This window comes from Scleropages formosus, chromosome 7 (assembly GCF_900964775.1).
Source record: "Scleropages formosus chromosome 7, fSclFor1.1, whole genome shotgun sequence".
In the NCBI taxonomy this organism is placed as follows: domain Eukaryota; kingdom Metazoa; phylum Chordata; class Actinopteri; order Osteoglossiformes; family Osteoglossidae; genus Scleropages; species Scleropages formosus.
Genome location: NC_041812.1, coordinates 11,377,538 through 11,401,737, shown reverse-complemented (window position 1 = coordinate 11,401,737; position 24,200 = coordinate 11,377,538). Strand labels below are relative to the sequence as shown.

General features: G+C 48.2%; 1 protein-coding gene across 2 annotated transcripts; it reads left to right on the top strand.

The window, feature by feature from the left end:
- Positions 1-138: 138 nt before the first annotated feature.
- LOC108937589 (apoptosis regulator Bcl-2-like) lies at positions 139-24,097 on the top strand. 2 transcript variants are annotated; one of them, XM_029253638.1, is made up of 2 exons: positions 139-852; positions 22,633-24,097. In XM_029253638.1, exons 1-2 carry the CDS (start codon positions 367-369, stop codon positions 22,777-22,779), a joined length of 633 nt encoding a protein of 210 aa, XP_029109471.1. In that variant the 5' UTR covers positions 139-366; the 3' UTR covers positions 22,780-24,097. The 2 variants fall into 2 exon arrangements, with proteins under 2 accessions (XP_029109471.1, XP_029109472.1); XM_029253639.1 differs by lacking the exon at positions 22,633-24,097 and adding an exon at positions 5,994-6,065.
- The last annotated feature ends 103 nt before the right edge of the window (positions 24,098-24,200 follow it).

Genomic DNA, 24,200 nt, shown 5'->3' with positions numbered 1-24,200 from the left:
GCACGCGCCTCCCCCTCACGAGCAGAGCGCGGTGACAGAGCCGAAGCGGAGATCGTGGCCGTGTCTTACCTTTCAGTCCAGGTGGGAGAGGAAAGGAGAGGAGCGGAAGAAGGCAGAATAAAAACATACACACAGAGGAAAAAAGAAAAAAAAAAAAAAAAACGCGTTTCCTCCTCCTCGCTCTCTCCGCTCCGGGGATCTGAGGAGTCAGGGCGCCTCGAAGCCCACATTCTGTTCTCTTCTTGCTTCCACGTGGCGGGGCATCGCGATGGCGACGCATTTCCCGGCGTGAAAGCAAAGGGAAAAAGAATCGGAGAAGCAGCGCGCAGGAAGTTTCTCTCCTTTCCGGCTTCTCCAGCAGCCGCCATGACGACCGGGACCCCCTACAGCAGCCGCCTCGTCGTGGACAACTACATCTGCCAGAAGCTGCGCCGGAGGGGCGTGGCGCGCGAGCTCCACCCACACCTGTCCAACGGGGACACGCCCACCCCTAGAAATGGCTTCCCGCCAGGGACCCCCGGGGCGGCGGAGGCGCACGCGGCGCTGCGCAGGGTGCTGCGCGAGGCCGGGGACCTCATGGAGCGCCGCTACCTGCACGAATTCGCGCACCTGTCATCGCAGGTGAACCTGAGCCCGCGGGGGGCGCGCGGCACCTTCTCCGCCGTCGTCGAGGAGCTCTTCAGGGACGACGTCAACTGGGGGCGCATCGTGGCCTTCCTCGAGTTCGGCGGGGCGCTCTGCGTGGAGTGCGTGAACCGGGACGCGCCGCAGCAGGTGGAGTGCATCGCGAGCTGGATGACGGAATACCTGAACGGCCCCCTGCAGAGCTGGATCCAGGAGAACGGCGGATGGGTAGGTCTCTGTCAGCTCCTCGTCCTTCACAGGGATGCGCCCTGGGGGTGCGGTCATTCCCACTGGCACTGGGAAGAGCAGGTTCCTTCCTGCTGGCAGGTGTGATGGGTGGCGCAACATCGCCGCCCATCATCTCAAGCCTTATGACCAGGACACACACTGGCATAGTTAAGGGTCACAGATTTCAGGTGGTTTACTTATCTAGCCTGAATACATTGTATTTTATGAGCAGGTGGTGCAGCGGTTAGAGCTGCTGGCTTTGAATTAAAAGACTCTGGTTTGAATCTGACCACCTGCTCTAGTACCTTTTTATTAAGGTACTTGCCCTGAACTAATACAGTAAAATTGCCCCTGTAATGAATACATCAGTGTAAGTGGCTTAACACCAATTTACTTTGGAGGAAAGCATCAGCTAAATAAATGTATGTGCATGTCAGATTGAGACCCAACCTGCATTCAGTGGTGTTTGTCATCTCTGCAACCTTCCAGTTCCTTCTAAGGATGATTGTGACTTTCACATGCAGATGCATGTAGCGAACTGCTCTTATAGATTGTAAAATATCAATCTTGTGTAATCACCATACCAATGGATGACTAGATTGGAAAGCCACTGACTGGACTGTTGCTGACAGTCACTCTTTTTGTAAAAAAGAATATCCAAACTGCATGAAATGACAGCTGGTTTATTTTCTCTGGTTTCCCCCATCATTAAGATCCCTGAATGTAGTCATACTGAGATTTTTCTCATTGTTGCGTTATCACTTTTTTTTTTTTTTTTTTTTTTTTTTTAAGGGGAGGGTACGAAAGTGTTGTTCTGTGAAATATGGCAGATTTTTCAGTAATTGTCTTGTAGAGAGGATGACTGTCAGCAGGTTCAAGGCCAGTTGGGGCAGTGCTCCTTCCCGATGCTTCATGTCATGATGGGAGAAAAGGTGCTCTACCACTTTGCTCCACCGAAGCAATGTCCCTGTGTCCCCACTCAGGGGCAGCAAGTGGCATAGTGGTTAGAGCAGCCTCTTTGTCCTTAAAGGATTATCTCGAATTCCACCTCCTACCCTTGATCGAGGTACTTACCTTGAATTGGTATAAACTTTACCCACCTGTATAAATCGATAAAATGCACAGTAGGTCAACACTGTAACTCACTTTAGAGGAAAATATCAAACAAAACCTATATAATTTTTTTTCTACATTGTCATTCTGTCTCCTGCCTTAATTGCTCTCTTACCCCAAGCTGTTAAATTACTGAATGATGTAATTACCAGGGTAGTGAGACACTGCAGGTGTTTCAGAGGGACATCCAGTCCATCCGTCCTGCGAGAAGAACCACTTGTCCCAAGCAGGGTTGCGGAGAGCTGGACCCTTACCCGGCAACACAAGGTGCAAGGCTGAACGGGGAGGGGACGCACCCAGGACGGGACGTTCAAGGGGACACCGGGTGCTAATTTGCATATGTTTTGCAGCACACTAAGGTCCAGAGTCGCGCAGTCTTTAGTCTTGGTTTGGATCACACTCCTTGTCCTGGGACACAGGACGTGTTGACGTTTTACCTGTTTCGACACTCGCCTGTCCTCCGTCCTTTGTTTGCAGGAAGCCACTCAAGCGCAGGCACTACATTCTGCCCCCTACAGGCTTCCTTTCCCTCCATATAGGCTATAAAGCACCAAGGAGCCATTTATTCTGAACTCAACAACCCCCTGCATTATTTAGCGCTCTTTACCGCTCTGTCTGGGGGCGATAAATGATTTGAGTGCCGTAGTTAATTTCTCATGAGCGAACATAAGAACATTTGCATTAAAGGCCCTGCGTGTGAAGATAGTGCGTAATTTGGCATAAATCGCCCCAGGTAACACAGTCCTCCTGCCACTGTGTCTAACGGTCTCGTGTTTGCTGGCGTGTCTTCGTAGGCCTGCCATTCATAAGGTTTATACACCAGACCTCTTTTTTTTCCTTAACCCCCCAAAGGGATCTATAGTCCTGATTCTGCTCGATTCATTCTGCCCGTCTTGGATCGAATCCCGCTTTCAAATGAGATTTGGTTGTTGGAGACAGAGGGCGACTGGAACTAATAATCCCTTTGTCGCCTACGCGTTGGTTCATTTAGGGCGAATGCCTCCTTTTAATCTGGCACTGGGAGATGATGAAAAGACGGCACCAGCCCCCCTCCCTCGGTATGTTTCTGATAAGTCTGTTGCTGTTGCAGTGTTTTTTCACCAAGAAATCGGGGTCCTTATCATTGCCAGGAACTATATGATGAAAGCTTTCGCTCGTGTTACACATATGTGCCGACTCCCTCTTTGTGTATGTTTGTCACCCTTTTCTAATCTCCGCTGGCGCCCCGCCACAGACTCTTGGGGGGTGGAAATGCATTGTGGAAGAGGTGCGAGTTGGGCTTAATATAAAATCTCTTCTCGGTTTTATAAACAGCACCGGGCCACAGCAACATAGACTGGAACAGAACGGAGAAATTGCAGATGTCCACATACAACAAGGGCAGAGGGTCAAAAGGTTACAGTGATTGAAAGGTTTGGTCATGTAGCTCTGTTTAATACTTAAGTGTCCAAACATTCCAGAATTCCTTAAATTTTTTTTTTTTCCAATGCAGAGAAATTATTTTTTCAAGCCCAAGGAGAAACTAAACACTTTGGTAATCATATTTACAGAGGGAACTTCTGTTGTGGATCATGACATTAGAGCAAATTTCCTTTGTCAAGTACATGAGTATCCAGCCTACATTCCATAACTTCATAAAAACAATTGGGTTTGTGGTTCAACAAGAAAACCAAAGGGCTGAATCAAACTTTTAGATAAATGTTTTTTGAACAGTTTCAATATGAAGCCTTTCCAGTTGCCTATTTTCATATCTCTACCATGGAGAACTTTACTTTTGCTGCTGGATGCAATCCCCACCCTTGATTTGAATACTCTGGGGAAATCCCACTTCATATGCTTTTACTGCTGTGAGCTGTTTTTCTTTTCCTTAAAACCTGTTCTACTGTTTGTCGACACACCAGCTATGCTTCACATCTCAAGACCACCTCAGGTCTCCGCTGTGGAAATCCAAGGCAAATAGATGCTAAGCCAAGAGTTCATCACTTGCGGTGGAAGCTACCGGAACCGCGTTAATTTGTCATGCGATGCTAGTGTTTGCTGTATTAGTGGCATTACTTTGACAACAGGGTTTAGAAACACTCGGGCCTAGTTCTTCCAACCTACCTGTTTCACCATCAAAGCATTTAGTAGTAAGGAGGGGGTCAGTAATTGAAGGGTAAAAAAGGTTGCAATGCGGCAAAGGCTTGTGTGGAGTACTTGTGTTGTAATGTATAACATGTTTTTTAGATGTATTAATGATTCATGCTGTGTAAATATAGGTGGATTCATGAGCAGATGTTAAAAGACTTGCAACAGGAGACTTCAATATATCAACAAGTCCCCTTCAAGTACTGTTTGTGTTTACATGAAAGCCAGAACAGCAACAAGATGCATGTCAGTTGACTTCTCAGATCTCTGCTGAGAATGAGGATGTCCTGTGATGGTGACAGCTCTAAGCTGCAGGGTCATATTGTCTTGAGTCTCTCTCATCGCTCTTGAAAACGAGTCATTTGATCTTAACTGGGACCCGGTACCTTGTGCCTTGTTTGTTACACAACTTGAATCTGGCAGCAAAATGGACCATAGCTGAACTTTCCCTTGCATTCGGAGGGCATGTTGCCCCAATCAGTGTTTGATGGATTATGGAAACATTTCACTTATTTTTTTTCTTTCCATTTGAACCTTGTGTACCACTAAGGCCTCCATGGGGGGGGGCAGCGGGGGTTCTTGGAACTCCACAACATTATCATGGAACTTGTCACAATTGCACAACTGTGATTTATGTTGAAGCCCATCTTATTGTACTGTTTGCCCTGTGCTTTGTTCTCCTTTAGATTGAAGGGATTTTGCTTCATCAGTGTGTAACAAGAGCACTTCTAGCACAGTTTGAGTTAAACATCTGCTAGACTGCTTGATTTTCGTAAACAATTTTTACTCCAGTTAAGATATACTGTACATGGGACAGTCTTGGTGTATTTTTGAATGTTGGATTGGCAAAAGAGTGAGTCTCAGGCTGCCCCCCCCCCCCTACACAATGCTTGTTTTTGAGCACTTCAGGTAAAGGTTGTGTATGTTTCTCAGCATGTGTTTGACTTGCGTGTTTCAAATACCGTGAACAGTCTCGTGACAAGACTTGAGAGAGGGAAAAGTGAGAAAGGGGGGCGTTTGCTATGGTGGGAGGTGTCACTTCAGTCGATGGGTTGGTGTGCCAAACTGGCTGTAGCCTTGTATGGTCTTCATAAAATGAAGTACAATAATTATTGCATAAATAAGGATTGGCACCGAATGTTCTCGTTCCCTTCAGCAGCCCTGGGTTTGACCCGTGTTGTAGCCGTTTGTCACCGTAACCTGTAACACGCAGCACCGCAAGCGAGTCCTTCTGGCAGGATGAGAGCCAGAAGTCACAGAGCGCCCTGGTGGTTGTGTGTTCGCACTCAGCTCTAACTCTGGTGTGGCTCTGTTTATCCTCACTAAAGTTAGACCCAAGTGGGCAGCTAATTAGCTTAATGGCAACACTTAGAAGAAGAAAAGAAGTAGTGTGGAAATTTCCCTCCACCCTAGTCTCTCTCCTCCTCGGTTTTCCTGTTTTTGAGAAAGTGACACTGAAAATAGGTCCGGTGTTCTGTATGTCACCTCTAGCGAAAACGGCACCTTCCGCAGAATTTCTGCAGAAACGTTAGCGGCTCAAAGGGATGCTCACGCAACGAGGAGGCGCTAAAAACAGCTGTCATTTGTGTTTTTTCCAAGGATGGACAGTAGGCTACTTCTGTCGTCTTATGCTTCTCCTCATCCTGCGGGCTTGACGTGCCCTTGCTCCCGTTCAGCGCGTCCTCGTTCGTCCAACGTGCCGCTTTCTTGCCACGTTGACCGTGTTTTGAGTGGCGTTCCTTTCAGCTGACAAGATAATTGGGCACCACCGTTGACTCTGTGGGAGTGTTTTGAATGTGCCCCCCCCCCCGTGTTGATATATAAAAATTTAGCTGATGCTCTTCTCCATAGTTGCTTGCGCTTGTTTAAAAACAGCTGGGTCATTTACTCGATCCATTCAGGGCGAGTTCCTCGATCAAGGATGGAACAGCAGGAGGTGGGATTCGAACCGGATCCTTTGAGTGGAAGACGGCGGTTCTGACCGCCACGCCTCCTCCCTGTTGCTCGGGTGAGTATTCGTGAGGAGGTGCACTTTCCAGAGGAGGGCTTTTCCCCACGTAGTCCAGGTCTACCGGCAGGGACCCAGCAGAAGAACGGTTCCAAGCCCAAGGGTTGCGCGTTCCACCTCTCGCGGTTGGCTCTAGGTCTGCTTCCTCACCGCTACCTTTCCTCGGAAACGAAGTCCGACAGGTCGCCCTTAGCCGGGGTCAGAGGTCGCCAGGACTGCCCCCGCTCTTGTCGTCAATCTCCTTACGGACAATAATGCACCGATCAGCAGGAGGGAGCAGCGGAGGTGCAGTCGGTCCAAACCTGCATACCGTGTGTTTCCACCTGTTACGAAGATGGGAAAATGAGGGCTGTGGCTGCGTGGAGCATTTCGAGACCCACTGATGTGGTTTGTCTGCGGGTTAAAGGCAGGGCTGGAGCTCTGTTACGATCGCAATTTTCACCTGGGTTTAAAGGAGCTGTTCTAACACGCCTGGAAGGAGATGGGGAGACCCGGGGTCTTCGCGTTCAGTTCAGGGGTTCAAAGCCCTTTCTTTTGTCCGGCCCTATAAATGCTGTGACGACCCGTATTAATTGGTGGTTTTCCGGGTGCGAGGACAAATCTGAGCTGGCTGGAACAATCAGGCCTTTTTCTTTGAACATGTTTTTTTTTTTTTTTTTTTTTTTTTAAACATTCTGTCTGTCTAAATATTTTCCAGAGCGTCAGGAAGCGCGAGCAGATTAGACAGAGCAAGTGGACATCAGTGGACCGCGATAAGGAAGTTAACGCGGCGCCCAGCCGAAATCCGCACCTGTGCTCATTTCGCCGGGTTTTTATCATTCCCTCATTAGCTCGTTTTTATTTATTTATTTATTTATTTGACACATGCATGGGAGTGACTGCTCTTCTCGCCGTTGGCTTTTCCCCTTCACGTCAGAATGTACCTGTTGTCTTGGGGAGGGATATTCACAGCTGGGTCGTTGGTCAAAGTGGTGCAGGAAAGGATGCCAGGACGGGCAGTACGTTGTGTAATGGTTCGAGTCACGTGGGCTGCACGCACACACACTCGTGCACGCACGCACGCACGCCGGCCTCACGACATCCTTAATATCGTCCTCCGCTGTTTCCTCATGACCAAGTTCTGTCACGGGTCTGTTTGCGACGCTGGAACCGCCGGCCGTTGGAACACCGACGGGCTCGGCTCAGCCTTTCGTTCCAGCTGGAATGTTGCGGTTCGTGTTCCGGCGGAATGAGCCGTGCTTCCGTTTAGTCGTTTAGCTGCAAATCGGGAAGCACCTCGGAGCTTTTGCTTTATTTACGCAAATCAGAATGGACGCACCAAGACAAAAGGTCTCTGTATCAACTCATACATTCTTCAGTTTGTGGTTTAAAACCTATTTTAATGAATCAATAATTAAAACTGTTGTGCGTCACCTAAAAGCTGACAGCTTCTACAGGCTTGTGTGCTCGTTTATATACAGTATTTCTTTCATTCGCTCATTGTCCTCAACTGCTCGTCCAGCAAAGGGTCATGGTGGTCCAGAGCCTAACCCGAAGTGTTAAGCATGAGGCATGGTAACTTACTCATCAATCCACCTGAAACCCTTGCCTTTGGACTGTGGGAGGAAACCAGAGCACCTGGAGTAACCTCTTGTGACCACGGGAAAGCATGTAAACTCCACGGGGAGACAACCGATCGCATAGCCTCGGAGCTGAGGCACCAGTGCTACATGCTGTGCCACCCTTCTGGTAAATTTTCTTGTAAATATTTGGTGAAATTGCTAAAGCAGCGGAGCTCAAAATACAGGGTTGTTCCGCTGGTGCTGTGAACAATCAGCCCTCCGCGGTCCTGCTTTTATCGCGATTCCTCGTCAGTTTGGAGTTAATTTGTTTTTGCCGCGACCCGCCCATGCCTCGTACCCCACCCCCTCCAGAATGCGCCAGGAATGCTGCAGTTAGCTGGATATTAAGTCATGTCGATTATGCAGAATTTCATGGCGGAAAGAATGCGGGATGGGGCGCAGCACATTGTTCCGTGAATGAATCGCGATTAAAACAAGTCGGTGAGATTGCGAGCCCCGGGTGGCAAGCCCTTCCTGCGATTGAGCCGGCGCCCAGCCGAGCGCTCATCTGGGAGCGGTTCGGGTTTGGGGAATGCGGTGGCCTGAATGGGGCAGATCTGGGTGTGCTTTTCCTGAGTGACCTCTCTTTGGCCTGGGAATGCCCTGTTCTCAGAGTGGCCCGTGACGCCCCCTCAGCTGGGGACGGACCTTTTGCCCTGCACATACGCACCGTTCGTAAGCATATATATTTAGTAACGGTGAATATGCCTGAAGAAAAAGAACTCGGTTGCGTTTAGATAGTAGCACCATAGTGAGGGAAAGTGAAATTGTGGGATTTGAGCTCTTTAATGTTCCCGGAAGAGTCGGTCTGGGAAATGGGTGGCAGAAGCAGGCGAACTGGTTTCGTGTTTGATATTAAAATGAAATGGGGAAATGCCTTTTGCAAAGTACACACACACACATATTTGCTGAAGCCGCTTGTCCCAAGCGGGGTCGCGGTGAGCCGGAGACTAACCCGGCAACACAGGGCGTAAAGGCTGGACGGGGAGGGGACGCACCCAGGACAGGACGCCAGTCTGTCGCAAGGCATTCCAAGCGGAACTCGAACCCCGGACGCACCGGAGAGCAGGCAGAGGCCAAACCCGCTGTGCCATTGCGCCTCCCTTTTGCAAAATAGTATTGATTTGATTTTTTTTTCTTTTTTTTTAAATTTATTTAGAGGAATAAATCTAAATTGTTTAGCTCTTGAATCCATCTTGGCTCATTTCTGAGAGGAGGCAGAGTCTGCCTATGGGTGGTTTTGAGCCATGTATAGACATTGATGGGATTGTTCACACTTGCAGATGGTACGCTGGAAATGCTTTGTTTTGGAAATAAATTTTTATGTTTGCACATCCTTGCATATCACCTCTGTGCCCAGCCAATCTGGTTACCGTGGTTCAGTTCAGTCCTTCAGCTCGGTATTCCGTACAAGGCGTTGTTCGGATGACCTTTACATAGTTTCAATGCATCGTAACATGTGTTGTACGGGAAGAGCCTTCTCTTGTCTCTTTGAGAAACCTAATTTGTATAACCTGTATAAATAACTGTTCCGGCTAACAGCGACCAAAGTTGGTTTGGATGAAGGGCATTGATTCTGCTGCTGCTCCTCTGCACTGAACTTGGCCAAACTCACCAGACCTGCGCTGCCCCATAGCCTAAACCCTGAAAGCTCAAGTACTGAGTAGTGCTACTGTAAATGAGGTGAAGCCTTTCTGGATAAAGGATCCTTTCTAAGCGAATAAGTGTCGTACTGTAAAAACTTTGAGTCGACCTTCCCCGTTTTCTGTGGACCGTGGAGCCACATGCTAGTCACCTGGGCAGCTTGCATAATCAGGCGGCTGATGGCTGGCTGCTGAAATATGTAAGGACATGTGACTCGGACAGGGTGTCCTTGATTTTTTGCTTTGCTCAAATTCGTACTTCTTGGAATTTCTGGCGGAACTTGCTTTTTCCACAGTGCAGTGGAAAACTCCAATTTTCTCTTCTAAAGGGGTATATAGGTGCGATGGGTGATCTGCGAAGATCCGTCTGGTTGGGCACAGTGCAGTACCAGCATGCTGTTCTCCGCTGCCTTTCAGGGCCCTTCTGCTGACATGCGTGTTTCCCCGTGTCAATGCCAGCATTCGAACAAGCTGGAAGTTATGTTGCCTGGCAACCAGGTGAGAAGATGTGATTTTTCAGCGAGCTGTTAAAACACTCGACTCGAGGGCCGCGAGGTCTCCTTGTCTGAAGCATCCTTGATCGCTCTGCTGACCCTTACGTACCTTTGGCAGGTGGTGTTGGGTATACCTGCCAGTTTCATTCTTGATTCGGACTTTACGTCAAAATGCTGTTCAATTTCATAATGGGGGGAATGGAAGTTGTAGAATAGATTACCCCCCACCCCCTTTTTCCTTTGTTTATTTTTGTGCGGCGAGAACATTAAGCATATGTCTAGACATGGCTTGTTACAAGAAATTGCATAATTATCCAAAATGGGTCCAATAAAGTGAGATTTGTTGGCAGGGTGATGCTGCGGATGCCTTCTTGGCTGATGACGGCTAAATGCGTCGGCGTTCCGCGCTTCACGTGCCGTAGCTTAATGCCTGTAAGGATGTCGTGGGTGGGCTGTGGGTTGTACCCTTTCTCCAGTCGCACATCTTGACTGCTTGTGGACTCTTCCAAGAAAACTGTTTTGTCTTGGAAACTTGAGCTGTGATGTCTGTTCTGGTAAGTGGAGTAATGTGACTTATCAGCACCCTGTGACTCTGCACCTCACCAGTAGTGGCTCACAGGGGGATGAGGGTCCGACTGCCTGCAAACCCGCCATTCACTTTCCCAAACAATGTGCCCATAGCGGGAAGCCCTTAGCGAGCGTTGCGCCGCAGAGCAGGAATTAGTTGTTTGATCTCGATGGGTCCCAGGACGGCGGCTGCATGTGAGCCAGACCACATGACGGGCGGCTGTGTCGGATGACGGCGCTCGACCGGCAGCCCTGGGTGGGCTCCTCGGGGGGGGTGGAGAGATTCACGGGGACGGCACACGTGTCAGAGCAGCGGTCTGTTTTGGGAAAGCTGGCGAGGGCGGCCGATGTGCCCACCACGGTGGCGTTTGTGTTTCCGTGCCGGCGGGTTTTACGCGCGCCGGTTCCGTGGCGTTTTGTCTGTGCTGCTAATTTGGCTTTGCTCGCCATTACGTGAGGTTGTGCTGCAAGGGCACGTCCTCCCTCGGGTTCCTGCCCTTGGTGAGCCGATGGGAACTTCAGCAGTAGATCCACCTGGGTGGCTGATATTATGGTGCTGCCCTGCAGGTCACCTTGTGGATTGTCACTCCATGAGCCCAAGCAAAGACCCCTTAATGAACCTGTGATGTGACTCAGGGTGGGATTGGGCGGGGGGTGTTGGCAGGCTTGAGAAAGCTGGGAAGTGGGAGCAATGAGCAATTTTCCACTTTTGAACATGTTCTCACCTTGTTATGGCTCAAGAGATTTAATTCCCCCCCCCATTTAGAGGAAGTACTCAACTGCCAGCTTAACAGGGAAATTTACTGTACTGTGCAAGTTCATGGATCGTTTAATTATTGGAAATGCAGAAATTAATCGGGTGGCCTGACAAACTTTAAATGCAGCAAAGGCAACATTAATTGCAAACAAACTGAATGTAAAGCCAGTAAAGTAAATGTCACCCGTGGCACCATTTCACCCTCACCCTTTACATGCCCGCTGCCATTGCATGTGGCTGGTAGGGTACCTGAAGGAACCCTTTGCTTGAAGGTAAATTCTTATGGCGCTGCTCTGGATAGATTGTATAAGAGTGAGGGGTTATAATAGCAGTAATATAATAACTAATAGTCAAGGTTTCTCTGTAGAAGCCCCACAGGCAGGTGCTTCAACCCTGTTACTGGAGTCGGGTGAGTAAGGAGGCAGTTTGGGTGCTGAAAACACCCCACTGTGCTTCGTTGCTTCCTGTCTACGCGCTTGCTGTAAAAAGGCTCAAAGGTTGTTCTGCTACACGGAGCAGTGTGTTTTGTAACTGAACTGCCACAGGCAAGAATAAAAAAAGCTAATAAAGTGGAGCCACAATGGGCCACTCTGTCAGAGCGACTTTATTGTGGGCCTGTAATTTGTAGACATATGATTTGAAGGTGCAAGAGGTGCAATAATTATGGGAGCTTTGATCTTCTTCAAGCCCAGCTCTCTAAGATATCTTTTTTGTGTATATTGCAAATCTAGGCAACAGGCCATCGTTGGCCAAGACTAATTCTAGGTTTGCATACATCAATGATGGATTTTGGATGTGCATCTCAGAGTCTGCAGGATCAAGTGAGAGCTGAGGGGAGAAGAGGACTATTCTGAAGGCTTCTCTGCTGGAGCACAAGCTTTATTCTGTAAATTCGAGTAGAGCTGATGGTTTGGAGGCTTTTCGAGGATCTCCGTTGACTCCCTCAACTTGGTTTCCAGGCAGCTTTGTTCTGCTGTGCTTTTGGCTCCCCTGATTACTTTCTGATGGAGATCTTCTGATTGAGATTAGACCTCACAAGCTAAGCACATGCATTCCAGCGGAACAAACTAATGGAGAACTACAGAGCTCCTTTTGTGTGGCTGTGTCATTCATTTAGTTTTTCGACTAATGGAAGATGCATATGACGGTGAGAGACAAGCTGCCCTCAAGCATCTAAAGGCCTCATATCATCTCTTGTCCTTCTACATGACATACCTGCACTCTAACTGCAGTAGTTCAAGGCTGTTAGAGGAACCTTGTCACCCTTAAGTTTTTCTCCTGGGGTTTGAACTTGGTCTTCTAACGTAAAGTCTTTAAACTTGTTTTGCGTATTGGTACTGGAGGTGGCCCTTATGGTGAACATCTCAATGTCATCTGTTCAGTTGCGTTTCTCTTCCAATGTTACGTCTTATGTTGATGTCTGTTCTGGAGCTTTCCCATGATCTGTTTATTGTGTGGACCAAGCTCTGTGTTGGGCCTTCCCCGTGTGAAACTCACTGTGCACCCTTCATGGAGAGGAGGCCATAAGTCAGATAAAGACAGCAGCACCATTGTCTCGCCTCCAACACATGTATCAGCCATGTGGTGTTTGGTGATGAAACTCATTCAATGGGTCTCTCGGAGGGTGTGTCAGTTTCTTCATGTCATTGAAACACTCATCCTTTGGTCCACTCTAGCGTTGCCAGACTGGCGAGGTTGGTGCCCTAACCTAAAAAGTCTGAAGTATGTTACGATAATTGGTAGTTTTATCTAAAGCAGAGAAGTTCTACCCTTGTTCTGTAGACGGTATTTTACTCGTGTTGAGTTCCTTACTCAACCTGACAAGTTCATCTGTGGACTGTACCGCATTTCCAGAAGACACAGCAAAGAATGTGCTGAGATCTTTAACCAAAAGTTACCATGGGTTTTATTCCCTTCCACTTTACTGGTTTTAAGGGTTGGTTCTTAATAGAAACCAGATCAAGATTTGGTCCATTTAGTAAACATTTTAAAGGCTACATCAGACAGTGTTTTGTTTTTTTAGCTCTGCTCTGCTCATGTTGACGTTTTAATCAGGTTGTTTCTGTTCTAACCCAACACTTTGGGGATTAAAGTGATTTTGAAATGGCCCTAAATTACATCTGAATGAGAGCCACCATCAAGGCCATCATTAAGCAACCCTGTGTTCGGCAACAGCTGTGGATCGAAGCCCAGCCTGTACGAGAACCAGCTGCGGAGATGCACAGTTTACACACTTGAGCGTTTCCTTGAGTGCAGGAATCACACAGCCTGAGCTGCTCCTTTCTGCTGTACCTGTTGGCTCAGGTAAAACGGGCACCGTCATACTTCATTACCTCCTCTGAAGTGATGGGAGGAGTTAATTTTTCTTTGGCGATCTGCACTGTTTCAAATGAAGGACTAGTGTATCTGCAGCTTCTTCTAACCACTAATGAAACATGTCAACAACTGGTTTCCCCAAAATTAATGACTGTAATATGTTTACTCCCCCTGCCCCAGACAGTAACACTTGTGCCAAGTAAGTTCAGTAGATTTCCTTGCAACTGACCTGTGAACTCACAGCCTTCCACTTCCCTGCTGGGCCTGAATCATGTGTAGTTTGTCTCAGTATTGTGATTCTTCTTTCAATATAAAACCCTCAGGGAAGTTTTGATGTAGATTTCAGTAAATGATTGATGGGTCAACCCTGTGTGACTGGACCTCAGGTGACCAAACATTTGAATGAGACAGTCCTGTGTATTACAGTATTTTAATACATTTTCCAATTTTTTGGAAAAAAATAATACCCCCCCCTCCCAATGTGCACAGGTGTATAGGAAAGGGTGGTGAAACTGTCCAACACTCTTCCCTGTCCATTACTGTGTGTGTCCAAGTCAGGTGGTTATGCTGCAGGGGCTCCCAGTGCCATAGTGATTAGAGCCTGAGGTCTCTGGTCCCAGGTTCAAATCCCACCTCCTGAAGTAGTAACCTTGATCAAAGTACCTTCACTCGATTGAGAATGTAAAAAATGTCTCGGCTCTATACATTTTTGCAAGTAGCTTCACGTTGTAAGATACTTTGTAGAAGTGTCAGATAAATGTAAATGTAGGGGCCGTAGACTGGTAAGATCGGTTCAGAGCCCAATGGGAAAATGGTAGATTGGTTTGAAGCCTTTGACCTTGTTCATGGTTCCAGTTTTCATGTTCAGCGCTCAGTTTTTTTCATCTCAAAACAGCAACACTGTAAATGAAGTCATTTTGACACTTGACACGACTTTGTTGAAGGCTGCTGGAAGCTTCTGCTGCAGGTGAAATTTTCAGTAAAGCAGCTCACAGATTTGGCGGACGTTCAGGTAGAATTACTCAAGCGTTAAGTCCTCCAGGAATAGTGGGAACCCATATCTGTTTTCCTGCCTTTTCTGGTAGGAGTGACTGGTTTGTGCTGATTGCCCGGGTCCTGCGAGAACAAGCTCCCCCCCCCAACAGTTCAAGAGCTTGTTTGAAGGCTTTCCTGGAGTTTGTGTTTGACCACTACCTCTCTAGAAGCTTTTGCATTGCTTCAGCTTGACATCCCTGCATCTCCTGCTCAAGCACCCCAAAACCAGTGGCTTGGTAGCTGTAAGATATGGAATGTCAGTGTGTGAGGGTCCATGACATTGCTGCCCCCTTGGGTGTAACCCCGAGCCCTGGCTGCCATCCGATCGTCTGACCTCGCTCTCCACGGCGACGCTGGGCGATCCTCCCCACATCAGGGTGGCGCCCGTAAATGCGATTGTTCTGGTGACTGGGAATACTGCGGCACCCAACGAGTCATCGCTGCCCTCCTCAACTCCCACCCGCTGCTTATTAATAGGTAGCGGCGGCAGCTTCCTGCCCTTCCTGTGGGAGAGGGAGATCCCGCCGTCGTCTTTCTCAGGCCTCGCTGCCAGAACGCGTCTCCTCCTGTGGGTTACCCCTCGGAGACTATTTAAAGGCAACTGGTGATCACCCCCGGTGCTCACAAATGAGGGGCGTTCTTGATGAAATATTTCAAAGCGGTGCGGCTTCCGGGTTTTCGTCAATAATTCATTGCGTGTTCATGTCAGGGAGTAGAAAAGGCTAAACCATCTGGTTAGCCTTGACGCTCTTGATGTTACACATGGCACACTACCAAATCCCTGTTGAATGAATATTTCATAGCAGGAAGCGTGTGGTTTAAACAGGCCCGCCTGCACTCAATTATTCATCCCGCTGATGTCTGCGGACGCCTGGACTCCGACTCCGTTGAGGCATCCAGTTGGCTGTTGATTCAGGGCTCGATGATAATTTGTTTGGCTGTCCTCAGGACAGGTACACTTTCCATTTTACCTGCCTCATCAGACTTTGAGAGTGTCCAGTTTTGGGATGTATCGGATATCCAAAAATAAGTAGGTGACCAGGTTTGAAATATTTATTCATTTAGCTGATTCCCCCCCCCCCCAGAGGTTTACAGTGTTAAGCTACCTACGTTATTACCCATTTATATAACTTTTTTTTCCTAAACAATTATAAAGAAATGGCCCAAAATACTGGGGGTGTTTTGCTTTATTCATTAGTAATTTGGGTATTTTCTAGCCAGAAAGCAATTTAGAAAGGAAATGCAAAATCATGTATCACATGGTTCGTTTATTATGGTGGCAGTCATTTTCCATACAGTTTTGTAATATTTGACCACACCTCTATGTGACGGGTATCAGAACAATTGAACCTGTCTGACTTTCTCAAGTATTTTAATTCTCAGACATCTCTTAACGTGGATCCCTTTGTTTGGACCTTGAAGGGGTCTTGTTCCATTGCCACCGGACTCCGCATTCGCCCACCCCACGGTGTCCAGCTGTTCCGCTGCTGCTGGTATCTGCAAGGGCTTCACACAGGACTTGAGAAGCTGGAAGATGGGCCACTGCAGACCAGTTGAGTTGTGATTTGTGCCATGGAGAACCCGCAAAGTGCACCTTTTTTGTTGCCAGCTCTCTAATGGATGATCACAAATTGAACATGCAAAGTGCTGTATTGGATAACCGCTGTTGGGCTGAGCCGGGTGTTGGGTTTCGGAGGGTGACGGTAATCCCCCACCCCCCACATGCTCCTCTTTCACAGAGAAGACCGGCTTTTAGGCAAAAGCAGCGAAACATAGAGGGGCAACTGTGGCATCAGTCTCACTGCCAGTTTGATACCAATTAGTTGATACTTTGCATTTCCGATTCACCGTTTTAACACTAATGGTAACGTTCGACCGCTTGGGAAACCGGCAATGAGATACCAAAGGTTAGAACGGCGCCGAGATTCCATGCTTCTTTTTATCAACAATGGAACAGCGCCGGTTTACAGCAATATTGAAATGGCGCAGAGAAACTGTAAATGCCTAAGGATAAATAAAAGGGCTCCTAAAGGTGACAATGTTTCACAGGTGTGATGATGTAACACCATCCATGAGGGCTAGTGAAAAAGTATCCGCGATCTACGTTCTTTCGGAAACGCTTCATTGTGGGTACTGTCTGACTCACCTTTGTGATGAGATCCAGTGTCCAGACATTTCAGAATGTATTTGAATTATCATGCAGCTCACATGCCCAGTTTTCTACAGGAAAAGTTAAATACCTGGTCCACCCACATGTACAGAGGGCGCTTCAGGTGTGGATCATGACAATAAACTACATCTCCTTGCCAAGTATGTAGGAGTAGTCAGCGTTATCAGTTTCATAACTTTTCCAAAGAAAGATTATAGTTATGCTTTAACAAGAATATAGAGGAAGACACCCATTCTTTTGTATAAAAAATTTTTTCTAAGTCGAGTGAAGGCAATTATAAAACAGCTGTATTCCCAGAATTAATGTCATCGATTCACTGATATGGCAGTTTCCTTAAACTGCATAACTCTTTTCTTTCATGCCCCATTTTACTTCTGTTGTCAAGTTTTTATTAGAAATATTAAATTATTTTGTCTGACTTTTCTCCAAATTGCACTGTTAAGGTACTTATTTATACAGCTGGGTAATTTTGCTGGAGAAATGCAAGGTAAGTACCTTGCTCAAGGGTACTACAGCTGGTTGTGGGAATCGAACCTGCGACCTGTGGCTCCAAAGGCAGTAGCTCTAACCACTACGTTACCCCTACCAGCAACATACCACCTGGACAGTTGCTGCAGGAGCATTCATGTTTCATAGGTTCATAAAAGGTGCTCTCATCTTCACTGTAACAAGCAGTTGAGCACAGGATGGAGGTGGAGTGGTGGCTCGGTGGGTCGCAGTGGGGGCCTCGCAGTGCTTTGCTGCCCATTTAAACATGGGTTCGAACCATGCTCTGTGGATGTTTGCCTGGCAACCTGTGTAGAGTTAGAATGTTCCCTCCGTGTGTCCATGAATTTCCTCCCACATTCAAAGACATCTTTCAGGTGGGCTGATGACCATAAATTGCCCTGTTTGTGTGAGAGCGTGCCCTTTGATGGACTGGTGTAAAATGTTATGCCCTCTTACTCCAGGATAGGCTCCGGACCCACATGACCCTGCACAGGACAAGAGGTTGATAATGAGGATTGTTGCTTGGGGACCTAGTCCTTCATCCTTTGTCCCTTGTGTTCAGGAGGTGCTGGATCTTTCCACAAGGATTTCATTCTTTGTCCCCCTGCTCCTGAATTGATGAGAAGCACTCGAATACCATGGTAAACAATACCTCAGGTGGGTCGATAGATTAGATTGATTCCTTGAGACACCTGACCATGACTTAGCTGCGTTCTCGTGCTCGCAAGTCTGGTTGCTTAGCATTGAGTGATGGTTGCGTGTGCCGAGGTCAGCGCGCGTCCCGTTTCAGGGTGGATAGGCATGTTTAACATGCGTGAAGGTCCTCCCGCACTGTCTGCATCCTCACAACTGCAGGGGGTCTTGGTGTAGAACGTGGCTCCTTTTATCTGCCGTTTAAAATGCTGGATGTGCTTCGAGAAGCAGGTCGATCTGCGGGTCCATCCGGGGCGGCCTCCCATCCACATTAGTCTTTGATGGCAACTTTAAGGAAGCACTGGAATTTGTTGGGGGGGGGGGCTGCTGACGCTGGCCTTTCACAGGTATTATCTGACGCTGTTCTCCGACGTGATTTACGATGTTAAGGTACTCGGGGATTTAGCCATTAATACAGCAAGGTGTCTTTTACTGTATCAATTCAGGGTAAATGCATTGAACAAGGGTACTGCAGCAGGAGTGGGATTCGAACATGAATCCTTTGACAGCAAAGCTCCTGCTCTAACCGCACTGCACCACCTACTGGCACTTGTCACATCTACTGTGCTTAAATGGTCTTTCAAGTTGTTTAGCTGGAGCAGCAGGAGCTGCTCGTCTCCTCCGTGCGTCTTTAGCCGAAGAAGCAGTGGAGGGTTTGCTGGGGATTTATCTCTCGAACCTCCCCATCGGGGTTTTGTGGGATCCAATTTCCGCCCACGTTTGGCGCTCCCGGGACGATGCCCACGCACTTGGTGAAATGCGTCTAATCCCACATCTCGCCGTGTCTCGATAAGGGAGTTATGAACCGCAGCGCCACAACAGCTGGTCGAACCTTATCGGCTCCTCGAGCCCCGTCAGCTGCTGCTCGTACAAATGCCTGGTTTTCCGCTCGGTTAACAAAGCGCCGTCATCTGAGCTCCAGGTTTGATTGTGTTCTGTAAACAATCAGCGACAAGCTGATATTTATATAAACAAATTTCTTCTTCCTTCGAACCCTAGTCCTTTGAGTGTAAGGCACCAGCTTTAACCACTATGCCACCTGCTGGTGAAACTTCTCCAAAATATCTCTCTATCCCACACCCAATGCTCCAGTCTTCTGGTGGGAGTGCTCTTACTTTTCAAACCTTGACCTGGTAGCCTTTGTTTGGGGCCCCATTGGGTCAAGTACACACAATGTCCTGTATGCTTGGTGCTCATGTCTGTCTGCGTTAGAAACGGGGCAGCTGGTGGCATAGTGGTTAGGGCTACATGAAAGCCCCAGGTTGTTTACCCTTGATTAGGGTACATACCCTGAACTGATACAGTATTAAAAAATGCTTCTGTGTAAACTCAGATGTAGTGACGCTGTGTACCAGGTTGTGTTCCGATTCCATCCCAGTTACGTACGAGTCCCACTGAGGTCTTTCATGGGTGAGGAGTTTGGAGGAATGATGGGAAGAGCTGATGATGCAAGTGGCAGGTCCCGTAATGCACAGTGACCACCCGCCAGAGCCGCTGCTTGGAAAGACTCCATGGAGGTTCCTGTAGAAACCACCCCTTGTGCCCATGACCTGGTAGGAGGCAAGTGAAGCTGCACCAAGTGCGCTGCACATGTTCCCCACCTGCTGTGGGTATTGCGTGCGGTCAGAATACTTTGCCCAGTTTATTGTAGGTGAGCAGCTGGCTTAAAGTAGTCAAGTAGCACGGTGTTTCTAGACCTGGGCTGACAACCAGAAGGTTGTTGGTTCAAGTCCCTGGTGGCACACTGGTGCTAAGTAAACCGTTAGCTGCTCTATAAATATCCAGCCAGGCTAGTGGTATGGGCTCATGCTGCTGACACTTCTACCACCTTGTGCTCCACGGTCAGGGGGCATGTCTGTGTTATGAGACCTGCAAAATAATAATGGATGTAAAATTAATCGGAACAAGGCAGCTACTGGTTTGGTTCCCTTTGGATTTGCAGAAGGGTCAATGACGTCTGAGAATATGCAGTGGTGATATACTTCTGCATTAACTAATTCCTTTGACACTTTTCTCCAAAGTGACTTGCACTGATTTACAGACAGGGTAACTTTTATTATATCAGTTTACAGCAAGTACCTCGATAAAGGGTCCTACAGCAGGCGGTGCTATTCAAACCCCGGGCTCTTGGAGTGGAAAGCTGTAGCTCTAACCACTGCACCACCTGTGGCTACATGATAAAACGCACTCAGAGTTGGTAGATATTCTCAGGTGCTTGATGTGCTTATGAATTTGTCTAAACAACTGTGTGTGTGCTTGAGTGTTACGGAAACATAGTGGCCCCCTTAGCTTACCTGCTTGTCTTTAAGGACTTGAATAGCACCACCTGGCTACTGCGTCACCATTAGTGAATATCATATCTCATATTTATAGAAATTTTTATTCCATTGCTTTGTCCCTGTTATTTGAATGCTTACTACTTTGTGGTTTGTAAATGTGTGTATGATAGTTTCTTTTGTAGTGTCTCTCCATGACAGAGCGCCGTAATAATAAATTTTATTAAGAATGTTGAAAGTGGCAAAGAGGTGTTTTTGTAGTAGACTCCCACCGAAGGTTTTTATCTTCTTTTTAAATCAAAAAAAAGCATTCAAGGCTGAGTCAGAGCTGTGTGTGTGTGTGTGTCTGCTTGGTCATGTGGTTTCTTCTCAAACAGCGTTTCAACTTACGTCCAGTTTCATTCTGTGTCAGTTCCCCTTACTCAGTCCCCGGGTGACCCGTGCCATTGTTCTTCCCGGGGCACACGCATGTTGATCTCTTGTAGCAGCTGCCCGTGAGTCGATGAGCAGAGCGGCGTGGACGTTTCCTTATTTTCGCAGCCTGTCGTCTCCGCGACAGGACCCCGATGGTCAGTGCCACTGGGATTCATGTAGGGCTTCTTAGCAGTACATGTTTAGGGCAATTTACCTTGAAGGGTGCTACAGCTGGAGGTAGGATTCAAACCCAGACCCTTCATACCCTGATGCTTGTCGAAAAGGAGGGGATGGAAACGGGTCGTTCATTACGTTGTTGGTTCACAGCGCTGCAGTGGCGAAAGGTGTGTGTAGAAATGGACGTGTCCTGCATGCATTTGTTCATCAATAACCGCTTTCCAGCGCAGGGTCCTGGTGGTCCAGAGTCTATCCCAGAAGCATAGGGTGCGACGCAGGGTACACCCTGGACAGGACACCGGTCCATCACAGGGCAGTCTCTTCCGCACCTTTTCACCATTTTAAACATTGTAGATGTTCGGTCCTAATGATTCTCTAATGATTTACAAGGTCGGTTTAGTCACGTCGAGGTTGGGTAGGTTCTGCGTGCCAACGCGACCGCCCGCCACTGCTTCGCATGTGTGTTCGTACCATCCGCCAGCAAAGGCAAACGGCACCTTGTCTGAGCCCCTCCACCCCGGTGTTTCCTCTCCTGCAGAACAGAGCAGCTTTGGGCCGGGGCTCTTGCTTTCCCTCTCTGAGGGGCACGCGTGCGCGGAGAACGACATGGCCCAGATAAGGGTGTTGCAGGAAGGGCGCAGGTGGTGTTGGTGGTATAAACAGGTACTGGGGGCAAGGCCCCCCCGGCTCCCACGTGTCTCTGCCAACGGGCAGGAGAACTCGTGAGCTCGGGATGGTCCGACGTGATGCTCGCAGTATGTGGGTCACCGTGGATGAAAGGGCGAACGGTAAGCGGCCCGGCGGCGTAAATTATGAAGGGTGGGAATGATGGGCTCTGCCTGCACCCTGATGACCAGTCATTGCAGGAAGCAGTGGAACTTTGAAATTACGCAGGAGACACTTCTGCTCTTGGTAGTACCCTTGATCAGAGTACTTACCCTGAAATGGTACAATGACATTACCCTGCTGTATAAATGGGTAAACTGGTGTAAGTAGTTTAACAGAGCTAAGAAGAAGTGAAGGGAATCAGTGCAGATGAGCAGAGGTGGGTGCAGTAATTCTGTGTTCCCACTCTGCTGCTGGAGGCTTATCTTCAGAATGCACAGCCCCCCCCCCCCATGTGGACCCTGCTTATTAATTTAGGGTCCTTCTCAGCAGTCGTGAGATCAGAGAGCATGCAAGAAGCAGTTGGGCTCGAACCCATACTGCTGCTACCGCTGCCACCGCTGCCTGGCACCTGATAAGTGTTGGATGTAATTTAGATGCCACGGCAGTTCCAAAAAGAAAGTTTTGTAAGGCGGTGGCTAGGAGGAGCCTTCACGATCACGTGCGAGCAAAATGGTATGTATTTGTGCAGCATTAGGGGCAGCAGGGGGCGTAGTGGTCGGAGATGCTGCCTCACACTGAGGACCCAGATTTGAATCCCAACTCCTGCTGTAGTTCCCTTGATCAAGGTACTTAGCCTGAACTGATACAGTAAAAGTTACATTGCTGTATAAATGGGTAAATGGTGTAGATTAGAACTATAGGTGGCTTTGGAGAAAAATGTCATAAGAAGAAATGAACAAATAATAATAATGCATGACATACTAACAGTACAGTGATGCTGTGGATAGAAGGAATGGGCCTTTTGTGGTTTGGGGGTGGTGTAGGTGGGTTCCAGTAGTCACCCAATTCCCACTGCCCCACCCTACAGTCTGGGCTGAGCCAGTGAGGGGCACTCATAAGCACACAGGTGGGGTGGGGGGGGCTTTTTGAAAAACTGACTTTTCACCTACATTCCCCCTTTCCACCCAAAGGGGGTGACATTCGTTTAGTGGTACAAGGCGACGGTCCCAAAAAGTGTCATTCCTCCAGCAACGTGAGGGTTAACTTCTCCATGTTTCTCCTTCGTTTCCAGGAGGCCTTTGTGGAGCTGTACGATGGTCGGACTGGCTCCGGGTCCAACGGTTCTTGGTCCAACCTGAGGGCGGTCTTCAGCTTGGCGGGCTTGGCTGCGTTGGGGGCTGTCGGTGTCACGGTCGGGGCCTATTTCGCCCAGAAATGAGACCGAACACCGGTGGCGACCTCTCCCGAGCACAGCCGTCCCACAGCTCTGATGGACACCAGTGAATCGGGGACACTGATGCCTGCGGTGCCACTGGTTTTAATGGATAGTGTGAAACTGTGAAGTGTGTGTGTGTCCTTTTAATCGAGCACACGTCACTGCTCTTATTGGCTCATTAAACATCTGGCCTCTGATTGGCTGGACAGGAAGGCCCACCCACCCTGCTCAGGTACAAAGGGCTGCACTTGGCCATAATATCATACCGAGAGCCTCACTTCCTGTCATCTAAATAAGGAGCTACATTTTTGTACTTTTTTTTCTACAGCTCAAATCCTTTTTTTTATAGATTTTGTTTTATGAAACAAAAGCATAACTGGATTTTTTTGGACTGCTGTACATAGCATGTTGGGAAGGGAACTGGTGGCACAGCACTGTGGGGGAGGAGATATGGGGAGTTACCCACCAATGTCCTTCAGGTGGGGATGCCCTCATTCCTGGAGCATGCACAAAGAGGTCTTTCAAAGCTGGCCCTGTCTTCAAAGGATCATGGGAGAGGGAACCAGGTGTGCCTCCACCTGTCTGCAGGTGAGGATGTGCAATGTGTGGGGGTCTGGATCTGTTCCAGAGAGCAGGCAGACACTCAAAGGCTAAATGGATAGGGGAGTTGCACCCACATCCTACGGGTGCCCTGCCTGCCCCATCTGTTCTCCTCCTCATTCCCATAAACGCTTTCTTCACAATCTTGGGGTGGAGCCTCCGGGTGCAGCTAGGTGTTCATCACCAGGCTGGAATGTGTCCCTGAAAGGGGTCATCCCATGAACTCTCAGCCACGGGCAGCACCATCCCAGAATGCTGTGCTGTTCATTGTACATAGAGGGGTGCCTTGCTGGGAGATGTTTCTGGAACCTTCCCGTCTGCCAAGTATAGCTTCGGAAAACTAGACAACGTGTCGGACGCGGTTGGATGTTTAATTCTTGACGTGAGACAGGAGCCTCCACGTGGCACTCTGACACACTGTTCCACTCCTCTGTACAAACCCCCCCCATTAGTGTTGGCACTGCACCTGAGGACATCCAGCAGAGACCTTAACCCTAATTTTATTCACTAACAGTTGTGTATTTTATTCTTATTCCTTCAGTTCCGTACTTAAGTTGGATGTGTAGAAGCTGTGACTTTCAGCTCCTGTTCATGCATTAACATGTACAATAAAGAGACCTGTCCTTGAAGCATTGGCTGGTTGTTGGGTTCTGACCTCAAGTGATGTTTGAATTGACTGTAGATATTAGAATGAACTAAAGTGAGCTGGATCTAAATATCATCCTCCTGCACTGTAAATTGTTTAGTCCTCATGCAACCCCTTCTAAAGTTCCAGCGCTTTGCATTTTTGAGGCCATTGATACAGAAGGAAAGTGCAGCTAAGT

What these genes read in the sequence shown, in the direction of transcription:
- LOC108937589 (XM_029253638.1), top strand. Translation starts at nt 367, where the DNA reads ATGACGACCGGGACCCCCTACAGCAGCCGCCTCGTCGTGGACAACTAC. An exon ending in TCCAGGAGAACGGCGGATGG is followed by an intron (nt 853 to 22,632) that starts GTAGGTCTCTGT and finishes CTTCGTTTCCAG; the next exon opens with GAGGCCTTTGTGGAGCTGTA.